The sequence below is a fragment of the Liolophura sinensis genome, chromosome 7 (genome assembly GCF_032854445.1).
Source record: "Liolophura sinensis isolate JHLJ2023 chromosome 7, CUHK_Ljap_v2, whole genome shotgun sequence".
Taxonomy (NCBI): Eukaryota; Metazoa; Mollusca; class Polyplacophora; order Chitonida; family Chitonidae; genus Liolophura; species Liolophura sinensis.
In genome coordinates, this window is record NC_088301.1 from 59897037 (window position 1) to 59919606 (window position 22570).

The 22570-nt window shown below is 38.4% G+C and overlaps 1 protein-coding gene across 2 annotated transcripts; it reads right to left on the reverse strand.

Annotated features, from left to right (window-relative positions):
* Nucleotides 1-183: 183 nt before the first annotated feature.
* LOC135470265 (interleukin-1 receptor-associated kinase 4-like) lies at nt 184-19485 on the reverse strand. 2 transcript variants are annotated; one of them, XM_064749098.1, is made up of 13 exons: nt 19313-19485; nt 16309-16574; nt 14014-14174; nt 12690-12779; nt 11697-12074; nt 10716-10835; nt 9012-9111; nt 8674-8788; nt 7679-7788; nt 7175-7364; nt 6878-6940; nt 3779-3928; nt 184-1465 (listed from the first exon to the last, which is right to left on the reverse strand). In XM_064749098.1, the coding sequence occupies exons 2-13, from the start codon at nt 16494-16496 to the stop codon at nt 1439-1441; spliced, it is 1692 nt and encodes a 563-aa protein (XP_064605168.1). In that variant the 5' UTR covers nt 16497-16574; nt 19313-19485; the 3' UTR covers nt 184-1438. The 2 variants fall into 2 exon arrangements, with proteins under 2 accessions (XP_064605168.1, XP_064605167.1); XM_064749097.1 differs by lacking the exon at nt 19313-19485 and adding an exon at nt 18862-19042.
* Nucleotides 19486-22570: the final 3085 nt, after the last annotated feature.

Consider the following 22570-nt stretch of genomic DNA (forward strand, 5'->3'; position numbering starts at 1 on the left):
TGCTATCAACAGAAACCAGGCATTCAGAGAATATCGGTAGCTCACCTGATTCAGCAGTTTATAAAACTGCATAATGTTCCAGTCGTGATACATTCAAATACTGACCTCTAAACCAAAATATACTAGAATGATTGACACTGTCATACACAGACATAATTTTCAAAGTAGACAGTGCCAAGATCTTGCCATTAAATCAACAAGAAAGGTCAAGTATTATTATCCTGTCACAACTATGACTTTATCGTATGCATAACGTCAGGATGAAGATGCATACCTGAGTGTCAATCTTAAAATATGTGCATACTCGCTAAATTTGGTCAGGTATCAAAAATGCACTGGCAAATTTGATCAACATCGTGTAATGAAGCACACAAATACACACACACAGCTTTTCAATAAAATATAACATTTATTAAAAACATTCAGTTTTGGTACTCATAACTCGTGTATAAAAATATATATATATACCATAGAAGCCCCTGTATTGTGTACAAAAGTTTTATCTGTCTACATTCCTATATCACACCCCCATTTCAATAAACAACATGCGACAAAAGTGGAAAAATACAGTACCATTATCAATATGTACATATAAAAGATCTGTAGTGTGTGAAGAGATAAAATTTTATTTACTTTCCACTCTTAAAGCTGTATCCATCCATTAATCTACGATTCACAACTGCTGTTATGTACATGCACATCTTTATTCAATTTTCCGATGCCTAACTAGCTTACTATTTTGCTTGTATCAGAGTATTTCTTCAACTTTACACTTATTTTTGAGTGACAATGTAAATGAATGGATCCACCAAGCAGGAAAGACCAGCTATTTGTTGACCTAGTTTATCAACTGTCACTGAGAAAGTTTATCAATCAATGGACCTAGATACTGAAAGTGAAAGTGACTGGGGTAAAAATCTTTTCTTATTATGACTTTTCATATTTAACAAAAATAATCTGAACTGTCATCACATTAGGTACTGCCATGAAACTTGTATATTAATACAATAGCTTTCTGACAACCAACATTCAATAACTCACAGGACAACGGTTACATGGGATAAACACGGAAAATACATTTGCACCAATTTTATGAAAGTAGTGTAATCTGCTGACGGTAAAAATCTTATTTTAAAACTGCAAAACTGATACACAAGGCTTCTACTGAAGACAAGTTTGTTATAACTGAACTGTCACAGATTGGTACATAGGGTACAAATCACCAGCCCATAAACTCTGTCAGAGCTACACATACACTGTTTTAACTACCATGTTCAAGGCTGCAGAAGTTCAGGCTCAATGCCCAGCTGGCGATGATGGTCAGCTATTTTACCATATCAAAATCTCTGTTATATTCTTCCTATGCACCAAAATGCCAGTGTTAAGCCTTTCAGGGTTATCCACAGTTTATCAGAAGGATGCTGTTATTACAGTGGTGTCACAATGCTAGAATCTCCTGGAACACCTGTAATCAAGATGGTACACATTAATTTAGCACAAATATTACAGTAACATAACATCAGTAGTTGGACAGACATTCCACAGTTCAGCAGGACAGACATTACACAGTTCAGCAGGACAGACATTACACAGTTTACCAGGACAGACATTACACAGTTCAGCAGGACAGACATTACACAGTTTACCAGGACAGACATTACACAGTTCAGCAGGACAGACATTACACAGTTTACCAGGACAGACATTACACAGTTCAGCAGGACAGACATTACACAGTTTACCAGGACAGACATTACAGAGTTTAACAGGACAGACATTACACAGTTTAGCATACCGCAGAGAGTCACAGTACCGATACCAATAGTATATAAAAGTAAATAAACCAGAAAGTCAGCACGCTTTATATACGACAGCCAATTATGCTTTTTTGTGAAAGTACACAGAAAAGCAAATGAAGACATATCTCAACACCCAAATCAGACCACAGACCACGACAGTGCCACATGACAATGAGTAAGCCAAAGCTATCAGAATACGTATGATTATCCTGTATACCCTGACAAAGACTGCAATTAGCAATCTGCTAAAATACCCACCTGAGAAAGAGAACACTTGGGTGCCAAAAGGCACATTCAGGGGACTGCAGAACACTTGTACACCTTGATTCAATCATATAATACTCAGGTGTGATCCATATAGATCTACATGTAGGTCTTTAGTTGTGTTTCAGTTGCGTACATTAAAAAGTGTTCTGAGATGCAATCTGAAGATCAATACAAACACAGAGTTTGTTTTTAGGCATCCAAAAAGAAAGCTGGAAGCCTACTGTTCTTGCTTGGAACATTAAAATTATTCTTTTCCCATTTTGTGTTGGTTTTTTTTTGTTGTTTTCATAGAAAACTACATATCATACACTGTAGCTCTTTGAAATTTGGCAGCAAAATTCTCAAAGACAATGTCTCAAAAGTTTTTGAAGTGTGTTCTTTCAGGACACTTGGTACTGCCATGAAACTTGTGTAAACCCTACTGGATCCTGTGCAAAACCTTACACATCCTCAAGAACCAATCGAAAGATCTTTCTGAAATGTGCATGTAGAGCAATAAAACTTACACAAAGTTTGAAAAAAATTAAAATCTTTTTAGGACTCACCAGAGGTTGTGTTTATTTATAAAAAAAAACGTTTTGAATTCTGATATAAACTTGATGTATTAAGGTATATTTAGGTTTGGTGATTCTGAATCAACTTTCGTTTCTGTTTAACTTCCGAAGTTACCTAACCTGAATGGCCTGAAATTCGAGGTCTGGAAATTTGTAATTTGCACCAAATTATATCCCAAGGTATGCACTTTCGCTAAAAGTGTTTAAATGACACCCTATTTCAGATACAGAAATGAAAGTCATTTAACATTGACTTAGAGGGTAAATGGACAATTACATGCTCTTGAACTGCCTAGTTAATTGTCCATGATTTCCCCAAGCTGACTGCGTATCGTAACATACAAGCACCACTGCAGTACAGTCTCCTGCAACTCCCCATTGGTCACAGGGCAATGGTGACAATGAAGATCATTTGCCTTCCACCAATTCCGCGGTTAACTCCAGGACCTTCACTTGACTGTAGGTATATATAGAGGATGTACAATGAGTGACCCATTATATCAGTTTTATTAAACGACTGGTGTAATTTTAATTTGTTCCAAGTTTTTGGTGAGGAACAAAGGAAAATTACATCACAAGTTTAGTAAATTTGATACAATGGGTCAAGATTTACATCCCACAATTTATTTTGAATGGATTTAGGAGTTTGATAGAGAAGACAACATACTGATACTGATACAGCCAAACCACACATTTCACAAAACATAGTTCTAGAAAACATTGAGGAAATCTGATTTTCGTCAACAGAAAACGTAACACAGTCCATATCACTGAATATCACTCAATATCACAGACACAGTGAAATTATAGGATAAATATGTATATATCAACTTCCAAACTCAAACACTTGATTGTATGTATACATTTATTTATTTATTTATTTGATTGGTGTTTCATGCCGTACTCAAGAATATTTCACTTACACGACGGCGGTCAGCATTATGGTGGGTGGAAACCGGGCAGAGCCCGGGGGAAACCCACGACCTTCTGCAGGTTGCTGGCAGACCTTCCCACTTACGACCGGAGAGGAAGCCAGCATGAGCTGGACTTGAACTCACAGTGACCGCATTGGTGAGAGGCTCCTGGGTCATTACGCTGCGCTAGCGCGCTAACCGACTGAGCCACTGAGGCCCCTGTATGTATACATGTGCAACTTACATCCTTGACAAGAGCACGTTTCCTTTTTTGACTTGCCAAACATCGACGAGCGACACTGTACAAGGTTCTAACACTGCCTTCAATCCAGTCTCCGCCATATCTATCCACCATCATCATTATGTCTTCACAGTTCTCAAGAACATGGCTTCTCTGCAATCACAGAGTACATGTTTTCAGTGGCATATATACAAGCAGATTCACAGATGTTTCCTCAGTAATATTTAACAAAAAGAATCCTATTAGCACCTGAGGTCTTGTCAGCCATTCACACATTTCAATACACACTTGCTGAGTACAAGATATTATGATTAAGAATCAGGGTTTCTTTTGGCATCACTATCTCTTAAGTTTGATTAAAACTCTGTAGAAGGTGCCAGCTTGCAGCTCTAAGACTACATATTTTTACATGGTAAAACATCTTAAAAAAGTTTTCCTTAAAAGTTTTCACCTAATCTACATGTATAAGATTCCTGATGACAACAACCCATTTCACCCACCCATCTGTTCACCCAATGTATCCCTTTAACCTTTTCCTTTTTCTCGTATACATCTACATGTACAGTGTCTGTATCTTTCATTACCAAATGAAAAATTGCTCGGTTTTAAATCTGTTACTTACCAAAAGCATTCAAAGTTAACAACACTCCACAGGTTAGCTACATGACTTTGTAAATATTCAGAGTGTAAAAGCGAATGACATTAACTATAAAGACACCCATTCCCTTGCCTAACTATATACATATACAAATTTGACAATTTGACTGATTCATCTGTGTTTTAGCCATTTAAACAAAACTAATCCAAATTATTGTGATAACAGCTGAAAAAGAATTATCTAATATTTAACAGAAACAAGCGAACAACTCTCTTATGAACAAGCAATTATCCTGCTTCAAATGAGCACAGCTGTGGTGTGGAACACATGAAATGTCTTATAGCACTTCATTAATGTTCAACACAATGTAACAAGGGATAGCAATGCCTCACAGACACTAGTGGCACATGTCAGACCACTGATGTTAAACACAATGTTACAAGCGATAGCAATGCCTCACGGACACAAGTGGCACACATCAGGGTACTGATGTTAAACACAATGTTACAAGGGATAGCAATGCCTCACGGACACTAGTGGCACATGTCAGACCACTGATGTTAAACACAATGTAACAAGGGATAGCTCTGCCTCATGGACACAAGTGGCACACATCAGGGTACTGATGTTAAACACAATGTTACAAGGGATAGCAATGCCTCACGGACACTAGTGGCACATGTCAGACCACTGATGTTAAACACAATGTAACAAGGGATAGCTCTGCCTCACGGACACAAGTGGCACACATCAGGGTACTGATGTTAAACACAATGTTACAAGGGATAGCAATGCCTCACGGACACTAGTGGCACATGTCAGACCACTGATGTTAAACACAATGTAACAAGGGATAGCTCTGCCTCACGGACACAAGTGGCACACATCAGGGTACTGAAGTTAAACACAATGTTACAAGGGATAGCTCTGCCTCACGGGCACAAGTGGCACACATCAGAGTACTGATGTTAAACACAATGTTACAAGGGATAGCAATGTCACACGGACACTAGTGGCACCTGTCAGACCACTGATGTTAAACACAATGTAACAAGGGATAGCTCTGCCTCACGGACACAAGTGGCACACATCAGGGTACTGATGTTAAACACAATGTTACAAGGGATAGCAATGCCTCACGGACACTAGTGACACATGTCAGACCACTGATGTTAAACACAATGTAACAAGGGATAGCTCTGCCTCACGGACACAAGTGGCACACATCAGGGTACTGAAGTTAAACACAATGTTACAAGGGATAGCTCTGCCTCACGGGCACAAGTGGCACACATCAGAGTACTGATGTTAAACACAATGTTACAAGGGATAGCAATGTCACACGGACACTAGTGGCACCTGTCAGACCACTGATGTTAAACACAATGTAACAAGGGATAGCTCTGCCTCACGGACACAAGTGGCACACATCAGGGTACTGATGTTAAACACAATGTTACAAGGGATAGCAATGCCTCACGGACACTAGTGACACATGTCAGACCACTGATGTTAAACACAATGTAACAAGGGATAGCTCTGCCTCACGGACACAAGTGGCACACATCAGGGTACTGATGTTAAACACAATGTAACAAGGGATAGCTCTGCCTCACAGACACAAGTGGCACACATCAGGGTACTGATGTTAAACACAATGTTACAAGGGATAGCAATTCCTCACGGACACGAGTGGCACACATCAGGGTACTGATGTTAAACACAATGTAACAAGGGATAGCTCTGCCTCACGGACACAAGTGGCACACATCAGGGTACTGATGTTAAACACAATGTTACAAGGGATAGCTCTGCCCCATGGACATGTCAGGGTACTGATGTTAAACACAATGTTACAAGGGATAGCAATGTCTCACAGACACGAGTGGCACATGTCAGACCACTGATGTTAAACACAATGTTACAAGGGATAGCAATGCCTCACGGACACAAGTGGCACACATATCAGGGTACTGATGTTAAACACAATGTTACAAGGGATAGCAATGCCTCACGGACATGAGTGGCACATGTCAGACCACTGATGTTAAACACAATGTTACAAGGGATAGCTCTGCCTCACGGACATGTCAGGGTACCGATGTTAAACACAATGTAACAAGGGATAGCTTTGCCTCATGGACACGAGTGATATATGTGAGGGTAATGACATGCCTGTCCACTCTTCTGTGTTATCTATACAGTATATGCCAAGTGAATGCATGGCTACCGTTGTGCATTGGTTCTGATATTTCCCAACAAAGTACACATCAAAGGTATGTGCCCCAGGTGCCAGGTAAGCGAAAGTCCCAATCCAGATACTCTTCTTTGTCTAGTGTATTTCAATAACTTGTTTGTTTGCTCTGATTATTATGGTCCTATCAAAATGATGTCTCATTGCCTCTATATCCAAATGCCTCTTAACTGCTACTGTTGTCTCACTGAATCATCCTACTTCACACACCATACATCATCACTCTTAGCTCCCTCAGATAATAACCTACCAGATCCCGCTCTTCCCTCTTAGCATCATAGGCTGGTAATCCTGTTATTAACTCCAAAATTACCTTGACAAAAAAAAAAAACAGACACAAATTAATACTATCATAATGGCTTCAAATTCTTAAATCCAACAACAAGTACTGTTTTTTAAACATTTGACACCTTATACCAGATATAAGTAACAAAATAGGATATAAATCTGCTTAACAAATGAATAATTCGTGGTTACCATGAATTTGTACCAGGGCCACATTGTGGGGTGGTAATCAGATGCATCCATCATCAGTACATCATCTTACCACGCCAAAACTGAAGGAGTCCAGTTTAGCGGACACATCAAAGTTGTGTGCCTCAGGTGCCAGATAGGCCGATGTCCCTATTAGGATGCTCGTCTCTGCCTGAGTGTGTCCGTCTCCGCTTGGGCCAAGTCGGGTGGTCGCAAAATCACCAAGTTTGGGCACAAAATCCTTGTCCAGCAAAATGTTTGCACTGAAATGTCAGGTCACCATCTAAATTCAAATGTCAACATTAAACTGTGCTTAAACTGTGCTTAAAACTTACAAAAAACATGCACTGTGTCAGACAAGAGATCCTAATGAATGATATAGTTATCTATATGAGAGTGCTTGTAAACAATCCTTGTTTACAGTTCCATCTTGTACTGAAACAGCTGAAAGAACATTCATTTTAATCAAATATATAAAGCCATTGTAGTGTAAAGACTAATGTTAATCAAAAAAAAAAAAAGTCAGGAAAAATAGTGGACGAGTATATGTAATATTCCACAGTCTAGAATTGCCTACCTCTTGATGTCCCTGTGGATGTAGCCTAAGCTATTCAAGAATGCAATTCCTGACGCTGAACCTTTACAAATGCTAATCCTCACTTCTGCAGACAATGGTGGGGTGCCGTTCTGAAAATGAGAAAACTGGTATGTGTACATTCACAACTCGTACAAGAACTTTTTGCCAACTTAGTACGACAATGTAATCAAAACTAAAGCTGATTTGTTTCAGGTACCGGACAAGCCTCATCACATAAAGCTGCAGCCAACACATCCAGCACACTACCTCACTGGTCTTGTATGGTTTGATACACACAGTGACTTTAACATGAGAGTTGTTTTGAGTTCACATTACCTGAAACACCTGGCAGCAAATAACACTCAGCTAATGTCAGGTTAATTGGATATTTTCCATTTTCATCATTATGTTGCAATGCAATGTCGACCATGGCAGTAATGACACTTCTGCTGAATGTTATATCTATAGAACCTTCACTCAAACAATCAAACCAATTTCATACCAATCAAAACCACACCATCTCTTTCAGCTTTTAAGTCATGCTATTTGAAAAATTACTTCAACCCATAAATTGGAATGGATGTCTATTTAAGACTTCAGCTTGTATGTAGCGATCTATTATTGACTGTTTCCATGTTTTTAGGAAATGGAACCGTATATACTGTTTGTACTTGTTTGTGTATTGTTATAGAGGGCCTCTGGGAAGAGCAAGTTGTTCAATTTGACAGAGGTACACTCTGTAATAAATGGTTTTATTTATTCATTCATTCTAGTGATGCATCACAATGCCATCCTTAACACAACATCTTAAGCTCTAAACCACTTTCTGAAGAATGGATAACTTAGACTAATTAGATACACAAGAGTCTGGTATGTTATTATTCAAATAGTGAATGTATCTGTGTACAGAGGCCAGTCCTTTTCTGTCCTTGTTGCTGTAGGCCCAGGCCCAATCTTCTGAACACCAACTCAGATCTAAGATGAATTCTTCGCACCTTGCAGGACAATCTGTCTTCCAGTGACCCATTCACCATATAGTCATACACAATGCATGATTTTGGCCCATCGCAGGAGTAACCCAATAGTGTCAGCAAATTTTCATTCTTCAGTCTGTAAATTTGCACAAATAAAATCTAAATTATCATTCCAATTTTGTTGGTACAGATAAGCTATTATTATGCTTTTAATAAGCAGGTAAGTACATAATTTATTAACTATTCATGTCATATGAAAAAAGACAGGGAAGTTTTAGCCTATTGGTTTGAAACAATTTTAAGAATTGTGTTAAATCATGTAAAATGTAATGAATAATATATGTCATCTGGCTAGTTACCTTGAAAGTGTGTCCACTTCAGTACGAAACTGTTTCCTTAAGGTGTCTGTTTGGTTTTTGAGCACTTTGACAGCAACCTTCCTGTCATCCCTGTCCACACCTGATAACGAAAGATAAATAAAAAAATTACCAACAAGAAAAGTTTTAAAATTAAGCCATCTGCATTTTGAGTGTTGGAATTTTCTTGTCATAGGGTACAGGGCATGTGATACAAAGACAACAGGTTATACAATGATAAAAATACGCCACAAGTTAACCATGTGTTAAAGTCTTGTAGTTATTCAAAGTTTCCATTAAAATGTATTTGATTCTGGAGGTATTGACCCTTTTAAAAGTTTTAAAATTAAGCCATATGCATTTTGAGTGTTGGACTTTTCTTGTCATAGGGTACAGGGCATGTGATACAAAGACAACAGGTTATACAACGATAAAAATACGCCACAAGTTAACCATGTGTTAAAGTCTTGTAGTTATTCAAAGTTTCCATTAAAATGTATTTGATTCTGGAGGTGTTGACCCTACATGGATAGACTAAAACCAGCGTCTGATGGGATGTTCCCAGTACTTTCAGCTGCCAAAACATCCTCTTGTTCAGAGTAAGGTTGGTGTACAACATCAGAGACTGGTTTTAGTCCATCCATGTGAGCTTATGATCACGGACAACTATTGACTAAGCAGTTGTTCACAGTTGAACAGTTCTACTTTTCCAGTTGGTTCTATCAATGCATGTTCGTGGCCAATTTACCACAGTTTTCCCACAGTTGGCAGTTGTTGTAGTTGATCTACATGAACTAAAAATGAGTCTGGTCAGGCACTGCCAAATGCTCATGATCATCAGTAAACATCATTTATGTTTCGGAGCTTTATAAGCAAAGAGGGGACATCTGTGCAACATATCTGTGCAACATATCTGTATTTTTATGGAAGGCTTCACACAAAATGGCAAGCCTTGTATTAAGCATGGAAACTGAAATTGATGACTAAAACCATGGGATGCTTTTTTGCTCATACAGGCATATTTTGTGAATTTCTAAAAATCTCCTCTGCCCACAGCAGCGACGGCCCATAAATTCACTTGTAATAAACATGTCAGATAGTAGCGAAGAAATATGCCGGCGATATCACTCTGTCTGCACAGTGCGTCCACTCCAGCAAATTTCGGCGACTGAGATGATTAAGCTGACCAATCTAACACCACAGAATTGTGTTGTACTGTGAAATTTTGTTTGTGTCACATGGTTTACTAGGTCATGTGACATAACCTACTGAGCATGATCAACAGAAATATCTGCCTCGTGCGTCTGAAACTATGGTGCGAATATTGCCAGCATATTTCGTGGGCAATTAGGCTCGTCCCTACATGCGACCAAATCCACCTAATGTCTTAAACCATCAAGACAATAAATGATCAGAAGTGGGCCACTTCTCCAATGATGCATATCACCAAATCCTTCCAAAAAAACTGTTGTCAGATGGTAAATGGCTAATCTACCTAATTCTTCAACCTTTTCAATCAACACAGTAACCAATTTTTTAAACATTTTGAGAGAAATATGGAGTGTTGCGAAATAATGTGCACACTTTGTTAGCAACACAAACAAATTATTTTTGGTGTCATTTTCATAATAAATGTATGCATAAATTCAACTGAAAAAGTGCATACATAGAGGATGAAATGATAGAAAGTTTGCACTTGACCCTTACCAAGATGGACCATTCCAAATCCTCCTTTTCCAATCATTCTTCCACCTGAGAGGTAAGGTATCTCATTAAATCCACCTGTAATTTCCTCCAGGTCTCTGAATGGAATGTGTTGGAGAACATCTGGTAAGAAAAAAAAATACTGATCCCCTTTAATTTGATCAGTTGAGTTACAACCACTTTTAGAATATTTCATTTATGAGAAGAATGTAGTGCTCTTCCGGAGGTAGTGGTAGGGGCCCAGTTTCACTGAGATGTCACACATGTATGATAATCGCACACACAGTGTAATGATATGGTAATAGTGATTTCAAAATATAATAATTACGACAATTGTACAATAAAAAAATTTCATACATCCCTTTGTGAAACCGGGCCCTAAACTCATATAGTAAATGTGAATGGTTAGGTCAATAAACGCACAAAACCAAAATTGTGTATTTATTATTAACTTGTTTGGTATTGCCGTGTTTCATTAGCAATGGCAGAAATAAGGTCTGTGTGAGGAACCAAATCAAGTGGAAGTCGGGAGAAACCGCCGCACTGAACCAGATACTTACACGGAACTTAGGGCAGAGGCTCAGTTCTCATGGTCATGAATTAAAATGAAATTAAAGTTTTAGGAAAGCTCCACATTATGATTACACCAGTGAAGTGACCATGGCTTTATGCTGCATCTAACTTATAGACTTAAAGCTAAGGCTATAAAAGCTGATTTGTGCCTATTTACATTACTTACACAAGTAAAGAGAACTCACTGGCATAATTAACCATATTAAATCTGCCTCAAATTGTGCGAATTCCCTTAACCCTGACATCTTGTGCAATTATTTGTGTGTGAGCTAGTTGCTTGTAACACCCTGCATTTATGAAAGAGAAGAGTCCAATTTGGCTAGACCATCACACGTGCATGTCTTCTATCTGAGTAACATTTCTATCTGTACATATTTTTTCACAAAGGCCACAAAGGAGACGATGACTTACCTGAATTTTTGATGACTGGTTCCACTGCCACACCTGTGCATTTGGAAGGCAGAGGGAAGAGATCTGGAGTTGGCTGAAGAAGATCTTGTCCAATTTTTTTCACTGAGGCTTTACCTAATGGTTTTTCGCAGCACACAGGCGTGTTTAAGTTTGGGGACTGAGCAAGTGCTCCTGCACCCCCCATGCTCTCATACTGTCTCTCGTGCTTTTGTGTGTGAACCTCACTCAGGCTCTTGCTAATGAAGGAGACAGGTGGTGTCGAGGACAAGTCATTCTGCTTGGGTTCTCGCACTCCCTTCTTCAGCAAATCTAACTCACTCATTGTTTCTGTGGCCTGGTACCCTGCCATCTGGGCTCTGTGCTGATGGTCTCCAGGAACTGCCAGACATTGTAGGAACAAATACAGATAACAGTTTCTATCTAAAGTTTAAATTTTATACTTGATTAAAGTGAATTTAAATATGAGAAAAGTGAAATTCAGATTGCCTCTCTTGTACAGGATGAGACTGACTGTACACAACTAGCTTCAAAACTGCTCATGTACTGATCGATCTGCATCAAAGCAAATGAAGACAATTTCTAATTAAAAGATAGACCACAATTTTCCAGAGAAAAAAATCTGATGTAAAACTATAAAAATTATTTATGCATTTGGTGTGCAAAGTCATGCTATAAGATCATTCACTTGTGTGGCTGTGGTCAGGTTTATGGGTGGAGGAACTGGGAGGGTCAATGGTCAAGTTTTACTCATCACTCCATGTGTTATTACTGTAATTCACTGGACTGTGATACATCTCTTCTACATACATCGTAAAATAGTAGCACAATTCATTTACAGATGGTCCATTATCCCTACTATGGTTAGATATTCGACACTGAAACAGTTACATGAAAATCATTGCACTGGCCACATAACGTTATGTTTGGGTTACGTTAAGTTGAGTTTGCTAAACTCTTGAATCTGAACAAGGCTGGAATATTCATGTCTATTACCTGCACGGATCAAAATGGGAGGTAAGAGAGGTGGTGGAATGGGAAGTTCATCTACAGGCTCTTCCTCTTCTTCATCGTCTTCATCGGGTTCTGTTCAAAAAGGAAAAGCTGTCAGCATGACTAAATAAAACTTATAACAACAAAACAGTAGTCTCAAATCGATCTTACATAAATTGAGTAACTGATTCACTGACTGGGCTTAATGATAGCCCTCACACACATGCAAAGTTTGACTTGACACATCACAAAACATATTCAATATTGAACAGCTAGTATTTAACTTTGACCCTAGATTTCAAATTCTGCACAGTGTATATTTCATGATCCACAGTGTATATTTCATGAATTTTTGATCATCATGCACAATAATGAAGCCAAACAAGGTACTTATTATAGATATCAGAGGTTTCTTATTGTACCCAATATACTGTAAAGCTAATGTAATATAAGTTATACCAGCGTGTTGCGTATTTGGCCTGATTCTTTGTTGAGATAGTCAAAATATTGACCTTCAAGACGAAATATCAGTTTATATGCACACACAACATGCTGGTATAGCGAATTTATCATAATGAAGATCATTATGAACAATTTTTCTGGAATTAATCGTATTAGTTCAGCCTACGCTCGCAGTGTTTTCACGGGTGCTTTGCTGCGGTGCAGCCACGAGCACAAGGCTCTTGGCTGAGCGTTGGGAAAAATTCTTGCCTAAGGTGAACTACTGGATAGTTATTTTTGATTCAGTTTGAAAGTGTGTGCAATTTAATTGTCTCAAAGAGATGTTATGAGAAGATTTTCCGCATGTTGTTGTTGTTCATTAGAACTCTTGTGAAAATAAAGGCAAGAAAAGTTATTGACTGGTACATTTTCAATGAGCGTTGCTATCCACTGACATGTGCACACTGCTGACTGCATAGGAATACAGAGAAGCGTTGTATCAACTGGCACGTGCCTATCCAATGCTTGACACTGTATTGCTCGCATGTTCAGCAAAATTCAATACCACAGCTTATCCAAGGCAGATTAACCAATCACAGGCTTAGAATTTTGTCTGAATTGTGACAACTGAAAGTAGCACACTTCTAGGATTTGGACTTACAGCAGAATACAAAACTTAGTAATCTCACCCAAAAAGATTTATATATCCTGATGTCAAATTTCATGTTATAGTAAAAAACATGCAATATGGTGCCTTAATGGGATTTGAACCCACATATATCTGAACATTTCTCAGATCCTCTTCAACAACTACCCTGGAAATACGTCCTCTAGTTGACAGGCCAGCAGCCAGGTATGTTACCAAGTTGAATTCATGTATATGTACCTTTCAGAACCTCATGTTTGATGAAGTTGGCAGCAGCTATAAGGTCAGCTCTATTGAGTGCATCCAGAAGATTCTGAATCGTGCAGTTCTGTGTCCCCCAATCCTGAAGAATAGCCCTTGTGGGGCTTCCGTTGGGTATCTGCAGTTGACGAGCAAACAGTCTGAAATAATAGTCGTGCAACATGGAGTAAAAAATAATTTCCTTCATTACATTTTACTTTGCAGACATGTAATATATTAATGAGATTGTGAAATACGTGAGCCTATACATATACAACACTACCATAGGTGTGTGAATTGGCACATCGATTTAAGTGGCACATCCAAAGCTAGGAAGATATATTCCAGGAAGAATACTGTACTCAAATAGTGGACATATCCCACATCCCTCTGGAGTACAACACATCTCATGGCAAGGATTATTTATTCTACACAGAGGTCAGTGCTCCAGATAAATATGTTTTTGTGACAGTGCAATACTCCTCCAAATTTTAGCAGAGGTTTAAGGAAAGTCTATTTAGCATCTTTGTGTTCAACGTTACTCTTTTAATTCATTTATTTAAGAAAAATATATAATAAACTTAAATACATTTTGAATGTATACATGTATATGTACAAATTCAAATGTAACTCATGTTGCAAATAAATATTTGGATTAAAACCTCTAAGGGCTTGTTTTATACCATTATTTCACATTAATTGATAAAATTTTACAGTATTTATTAAAGAGGTCAGTAAAAGAAAATTGGCATGATGAAAAAGTATGTAACATACTACCATACATACAAACAAACTATACGCACCCACATGTTGATCGCAAGTTAAAGGATCACTGTCCAGATTGGTTTTTTATTCATACTTAGCTACCCCTGCATAAATTGTTAAATTGAGTGTAAAGAAATAATGGAAAAAAGTACACTTATCTGGCAATAATAAGAGTAATATGGCATTAAAATCACTAGATAATGAGACTGGGTTTATGCATATTTTCCGCCAACACTCGGAAGTCTCCACCGAATGAAGTCATACAAGTCCAACCTTTATGAGCTGTCTTTACGCCATTTATTTCAGCGTTAAACAGCCACACAAATCACAAACAAGCATATCAAATTTCTCCATGAAATTTGCTGTTCTGCATACAGGTTTGTAAAACCAGGTCATTAAAGTACTGTGGAGTTAATTTTTTTCTAATTTCAAGACGATTTGGCCCTCAGGTAAGCGTGGATTCAAGGCACAAGACCCTGAGCTGTATTCTTTTTGAATACAGCTCAGGGTACATGTAGGTACGCGAGCAATCTTATACTGGCAATCCACACCCCACTGTTTTAAGGAACAGTACATACTAATCTGACACACACACAACTTACAGTGTAACACAGGATAAAGCTATACCTTATCAGTGCGTATTGCCACTGCGGTTGGAAATGCCTGGACAAAGATCAATTTCAATGTCTAAAAACTCGGAACCAGAGATGTCAGTGTCATAAATCGGAACTTCAACATCCTCCACTATGGGTTCAAATTGATTCAGCAGTGTAATTGCTTCTGCCTAGTTAGAATCCATCTTGAAAATTTGATTCTCATTTTGATACGAATTCCCTGGTTATACAGGTCAGATAGATTTGGGTTGGCCATCTAAGACGTCACCCACTGAGCTTTACCAGGTGGCCGGCTGGAGATCGGCTAGGGAAGTAAATCTATTGTTTTTGGTGGATTTAAAGTCATAATTACGTTTCTCAGAGGCCCTCCAGGTAACTTATTGTTGGACAGGTTACAATCTTTATACTTAGAACAAGTAGCTAAATCTGGACACTAATCCTTTAAATAAAGACAAGAGGAAATGAAACCTGTTTTTTGATCACTGATATTTCTATATTTGATATACTGCATTTGACTTTCTGATCGGGACGAAGAATTACCACTGTCATTCCCTCGCTGAATAACAAGCCAAGGATGATTTGTTTACTTCAGATCTTCAGACTGAGCAATGATTTTATCAAGAACTTGTGCTCCAGTCAGAGGAAGTGTAGTTACCTTTTGCACAGTTCTACTCATAAAGAGTTTTCTTGCATATTTGGCTCACAAGTACTTAGGCCTATGAACATAAAATAACATGCATGCATGCTAATGCGAACCTTAATTTTGTAGGCACATTTAGTATGCCAATTTTTTATCTGATGTGCATGTTGGGCTTTTGTGGGGTGTAAATTATGCCAATACACCCCTTATCTGATTCACTGAGTGTGACCCCTTATCAGATTCACTGAGAGTGGCCAACAAAAATTTAAGACTCACCCTACATGCTGTGATGTATATCTTGGAATGAAGTCATCCTCACTGCTGTAATTTAGGTGTTTTGGTATCTGCACAACTAAGTTCTCCCACAGATTTGACAAGTCCAGATCAAACGCCAGTGTTCTCTGAACACCAAATGGGAGATCCCGCACATAGCTCTCTCTGGACAGCGGTGCCTTCCCCCTCATAACGTCAAAGAATTCTGTTTCTAGTTGCCTAAATGTGTGCTTGATTTAAAACTTATCACATGCTCCCCAGGTCAAAATCTGAAAAAGGGACAAATTCCAGAATGAAGTCAGAACAACATCATTATTTCAACAACATATAGAGCCTACAGGTAGTCACACCAATCTTTCTCATTTCATGCACAACAATGAAAGCTTTATGGATTCATACACATGTATATTTAAGTGTAGGTTTTATGAAGATGGAAAAAGAAAATGTAGATAACAAGCGTAGTTTGTAAAAATTTCTGTCATAATCCTAACCTAAACCTGTTAATCCAAATGACTTCACTGGTGAATAAATTAGAAACATCTTACTGTGTTAACTTATGTAATACTCTCAGAATCAGGAATTTAGATTTGGAAGCAAGGCTATCAAAGAACTCGCCTGTAGGAGACACCTTAATGCAAAAATTCAGCTCAATACATAGAGTACGGAAGCTGTTTGAAATTTGGTAATTTACTGTAATAAATACGCATGCAAAGCATCAGAACATCCCCAACATTGTACTTGATATGCATATAAAACTTCAGGTCAATCCATAAAGTACTTTTTGAGATACCACCCCTAACAATTACTTTAATATTGATTCTAATATACAATACACCAAATCAGGAATTTTGTAATTTATGGTGTGTGATTTGCACAAAGCGAATCTTGAATAATGCAAAACCTGAGCATAATACATGCAACACTTTCAAAGATACAACCTTAACACTTTGTTAGACATTGCTTTCCCCATTATTGGATGCCAACTCTTGTAAATACCTTTGTTAGGTATAAAATATTACGTCAATCACAATAAATGATAATAAAGTATTGTAATACCCGACTAATTCTGTACAATTTTCATCATTTTTATAACGATTGGTTGGCCACAGTTTAAAAATGAAGCTCAGGTATTTAATGTCAACAAAGTATTAATTTTGTTTGGAAAAATTTTAATGTCATGGGTTAAAAAAAAAAACCCAAGGGCAGAGTTAAGACATCATTGTCTTCTGTTCTGAGCACTGGAGGATACATACATGTTTTGAATGTACAGGTCTACACAGATGTGGTCAGGTAAAGGCCTACACAGTTGTGGTCAGGTAAGGGCCTACACAGTTGTGGTCAGGTAAGGGCCTACATGGTTGTGGTTGGGTAAGGGCCTACACAGTTGTGGTCAGGTAAAGGCCTACACAGTTGTGGTCAGGTAAAGGCCTACACAGTTGTGGTCAGGTAAGGGCCTACACAGTTGTAGTCAGGTAAAGGCCTACACAATTGTGGTCAGGTAAAGGCCTAGTTGCCAAATGTAACTCTGAAATCAACCAACATAAAGTGCTGGTAGAGTTACACGGAGAAACTGTTTCCACTGTGTCGGATCAACGGCTGGCCACATTTACCACATCTTCGTGTGCATTACAACTTCCCTAGCATAAATTAACGTGAACTGAGCGGTCCCTATAATCAACTAACCTGTTTTGTGTGTCACCGCACCATACAACGATCCATGACAACTGTACAAATTCACAAAACAAATACATTTTCACACACTACACCCACTGTGGCTGTAAGCCATATGTCACCATTGCGAGAATGAACGAGACGTCAGGGGGGAGTGAGCCAGCCAAATGGACGACAGACTTGCCTACTGATATTATCTCCCTTGAGCGACGTTATTTTTTTTTCTGCGTTGACATCAATCACGTGACTTGTATGTACGACTATCAAGACGAAGGCCACATTGGGTGTAATGTCTGAAAATGTATTTATTTTGTGAATTTGTGTGGTTTTCATGGATCATTTTTGGTTCTGCAAGACAGGTTAGCTGATTATGGTGACCACTTGGTTGACATAGCCCTACACTACTTAAGCTTTAATGCACGTGTGAAGGTGCCATAAATATGGCTTACCCCCAATCCGACACATTAAAGTTTCTCCCTGTAACCCTCCCAACTTTGTGTTGGTCGATTTCTGAGTTACATTCTGCAACTAATAAAGGTTTACACAGTTATCATCAGGTAAAGACCTACACAGTTGTGGTCAGGTAAAGGCCTGCACAGTTGTGGTCAGGTAAAGGCCTACGCAGTTGTCCTCTGGTAAAGGCCAACACAGCTGTCCTCAGGTAAAGGCCTACACAGTTGTGGTCAGGTAAAGGCCTACGCAGTTATCATCAGGTAAAGGCCTACACAGTTGTCCTCAGGAAAAGGCCTACACAGTTTTGGTCAGTTAAAGGCCCACATTATCACGTTGTCAATATCACTCAGTTAAGGTCTACCAAAGCGTACTGGTACAGAAAGTCCATACTTAAGAGATCGAGACAGATTCACAGGTCAACATGTCACTTACTTGCCGAAGCCACGATAGTTGCTCGTAAAATCTGATCACCGTTCTACAACTTTTAGGTAAAGGAATGCTTAGTTCAACTGTTGGTGGATTTCCGAAAATCTGTCCTCACTTTTTGGTACTGACATTTAGGCATTTATCACGTGAAGACGAGAGTTCACATCTTACGTTCACAACGACATGTTGTTTTTGATTGGGTCTATCCGCAAATGACGTCACGAAACTATAGGGGGGAAACCCCACTTAATCCAACCCGGAAGATACAACAACAACAACCACCACGAAACACTGAACTTGAGATTAAGAGACAGAATTCGTCTCTTAATCCCCGACTGAACAACGTTGTATATATCTGTATTTAGACAAGAGCTTTAAACGCTCGACATGGAGACACGAACATAGAGCGAAATGCGGAATCAAAACCAGAATAACTCCAAAACAGATGTGTTCTTACCTACAAGGCTACATCTTCCGCTGGCGTTATTTGCTCAACACCGTGAACTCCCGACTTGCAATCGGCACACAGTGAGCGGCCAATCAAATGATAAGGTAACCATGTGACATTTTGTAAGTAAAACAAGAGCGCCTGAACCCTAGGTAATATTTCCCATGATGTGAAGACATGCACACCACATTCAGGTCAAAAAACGTTCAACTCTGCCGACCACTTATCGGCACCAAGGTCCGCACTGAAGGCTGGGATTGACCCTCGCCTTGTTTGTTGAAAGACAAGACCAATCAGCCATGACCCGCTCTCAGTATGAATAATAATGTACATGTATAGAGATATCTGTAGAGTTGATTATGAGTGGGAGACTTTTCATCTTCAGAATCTGCAACAGGCCTGGGCCATTTTTTTTTTTTGTTTGATGAGTGTTTTAGACTGTCCTCAAGAATATTTCACCTATAAGACGACAGCCAGCATTATGATGGAACACAACCAGTAGGCCTGCAGGTAGAAATTCTAATCTACTTTTAATCCACACGTGTTCTTAACTATTTCCATTCGTAGATAAAACTGTCTTTGCATTTTTATCTTCTACTTCCTAATTACAAAACAAAAAACCTTTTCCTTCACGAGAAATACTGGGGAAATAGAAATTGGAGTAAAAAAATGTATAGAAAGTAAAAATCCACACTTTCTAGTTTATAGGTTTTCCTTCAGCCTAACATCATAATGGATGAAATATTTTTCGGATATAAGTAATAAAATAATTTATCCAAGCACAGATCCACCCTGAATTTTTCTTCTTCTTTGATGTTATATAATTTCCTTTTATAATTGAGATGTGTTTAGTATTTTCATTTACACTTCATAAATGTAAACCTAAAACATTTGCTTTTTTGATTCTGAATAACCTTTGACTTTTTGATCTGCAACAGTGAAGTTTCAGTGAATCTACCCAATTTTACCGGTTGTTGTGGTAGGCCAACCTAACCTTGGCGTTAGGCACAACCTAACCTATTGTCGACTTTTTCCAAGTGGTCAAGCAATAAATACATAAATACGCACCCCGGGCAGCACTGAAAGTATCACTAGCAAAGATATATACATATATGTGTGTACCGTTTTCCCGTTTCAGTGTTGCGTGATTGGCTGGCTGACAGCTAGTTGTGTTACCAGTACAGGCCCTCGTCTCTAAATTGTAGGTCAATTTAGACACTACACGACGCTTCAGTAAAACTTCTGCGGCAATTTTTCGCCGCGCAGACGTGGAACAAAATTTTTAACTTAGTGATTGGTACTTTCTTGAAAGTTGGAATATTTTCGTGGATGTTTTGTATGTTCTGATAGATAAATCGGCGTGTGTACTCAACAACACTGGAAAGAAGCGGGCATTCCCGATTCGAGTGTGGGTGGGACTGCAAATTGTTTGAAAAGTTGCTCGATTTGTGTACGGATGCAAGATTAATTTGGATGCATGGTGTTTTCGTAACTAGACTTTTGCTAAGGTCATCTTCTTGGGCAGAATAAAATAAAATTGCTGAGGAAACCTCCCAGATTACAGCATTCCAAAATTAATGCGTGACAGGAACTTAAATCAAATTCCCAACAAGGTGTACGAGACGCTTAATACGAGATCTTTGTACACAGGACCTGCCATCACGTAATCACTGAGCCGCATGCTCAAACAAACGAATGATCCCAAACATAAGCATGTGTACGGTACATTGACGTTTGGACGACGGTACATGCACACAAGTTGACTTTAGCTGCAACTGTTCCGACGATTAGTTCAGTAACTGTCGGAGCAGTTGCGGCTAAAGTTCAGTTAACTTCTTGTTAATATTTATTTCATGTATGTCATTTTCAAGTTCGCATTGAAAAAATGGATATGTTACACGTTCATTTCTTAAAGAATGTAGTCTTACTTCGTGGATATCGAGATGATCGAAGTTTCGGCCCACCATTGCGTGTGCTATTATTTTTTAACGTAAGCCTAACAAATGAAATGTAGTGCTTGGCGTGCAGGTATGCCTGAGAATCTGTGATAGGCATCCCCCCAGAAGTCCTGAGATAGCCCTATTCTAACAATGGGACAATGTTGCAAATCAGACGGAACCCAGAAAACACAGTAACACCTTGACTCGGAGCTGTATGTGTACTGGTAATTGCATGAGTTAATTAGAAAATTGGAAGAGAGTGCATGTTTACCAAAATTAAGGAATAAATAATTTGATCTTGCTACATGCCAAGCCTCAGTGATCAATGCCGGGTTATGTCCCTAGTTGCTAAATGAAAAGCGCGAAAAATAATGCCGTGAAAAGGCCAAAAATTAGAGATGCTTGAAGAGAGAAGAAAAACTTGAACAATTTTACTATGAACACAACATATTAATGATAAATGTAACATTTCATTGTAGTCATGGTAGTTGCCTGTGAAATGTGATCAAACCTGATACTTTCAAAATGACAAAAACATAAGGTATTTGAAATGTATTTGCACTGGGCCCTGTGCCTTTACATGGCATTTTAGACATATTAAGTGTGATAAATGGCACATGTACAGCAAAGTCAGTTAACAGTTAACTACAACAGATACGTGTATGTAGATGGTGGGGTACACCACGCTGAGAAATCTTAGAAAGTGATCATTTTTGCCCAAAATATAGCTTGAAGTAGCAGAGATGTTCTGTACATAAGGAGCACCTCGCTTGAGATATGCTAAATATAGGAACTGAAATGTTTCCTGGTACCGGTACGTATGAAGAATTTTAATATGATCAACCAATTCTACATACGTAGCTGTCATGGTGGATATAGAGGCTGTGGATATTTAACCAGAGATACAAGTTATATCCACATCCAGTGTGTAGCCTACTTGTAAGAAGGAAACATTTCATTGATAAACACATGTGGAGTTTAACATAAGTGGACTACATGTAATTACACTTATTTTGCATATGACTTGGCTAGTATTGTATTTCAAGTACCCGGCACCAACAGTTTGGAAAAAGCAATGTTCCCACGGTCAAATTATATCCACTTGATTTTAACACTTAAAAGGTCTTTAGCGTGAAGTTAAATACAGCAATGAAGTTCTGTAATTGTCATCTCTGCATAATAATCTTTTAAATAAGGATATGATCCATATCTGATTAAATTTATTTGAAGGTAAATTTGTTGTTTATATTCAAACATCATTTAATCTGAATTATGATAATATTTATGAATATCTTAAAATTGTAAATAGGATCAAAATCCAGGCTAA

Coding starts and splice junctions, on each gene's coding strand:
- LOC135470265 (XM_064749098.1), bottom strand. CDS start 16,496: ATGAGGGGGAAGGCACCGCTGTCCAGAGAGAGCTATGTGCGGGATCTC. Junction 7,789..8,673: donor AAGACAGATTGTCCTGCAAG/GTGCGAAGAATT, acceptor TCTCATTTTCAG/AACGGCACCCCACCATTGTC. Junction 1,466..3,778: donor AACGTGCTCTTGTCAAGGAT/GTAAGTTGCACA, acceptor TCTTGATTACAG/GTGTTCCAGGAGATTCTAGC.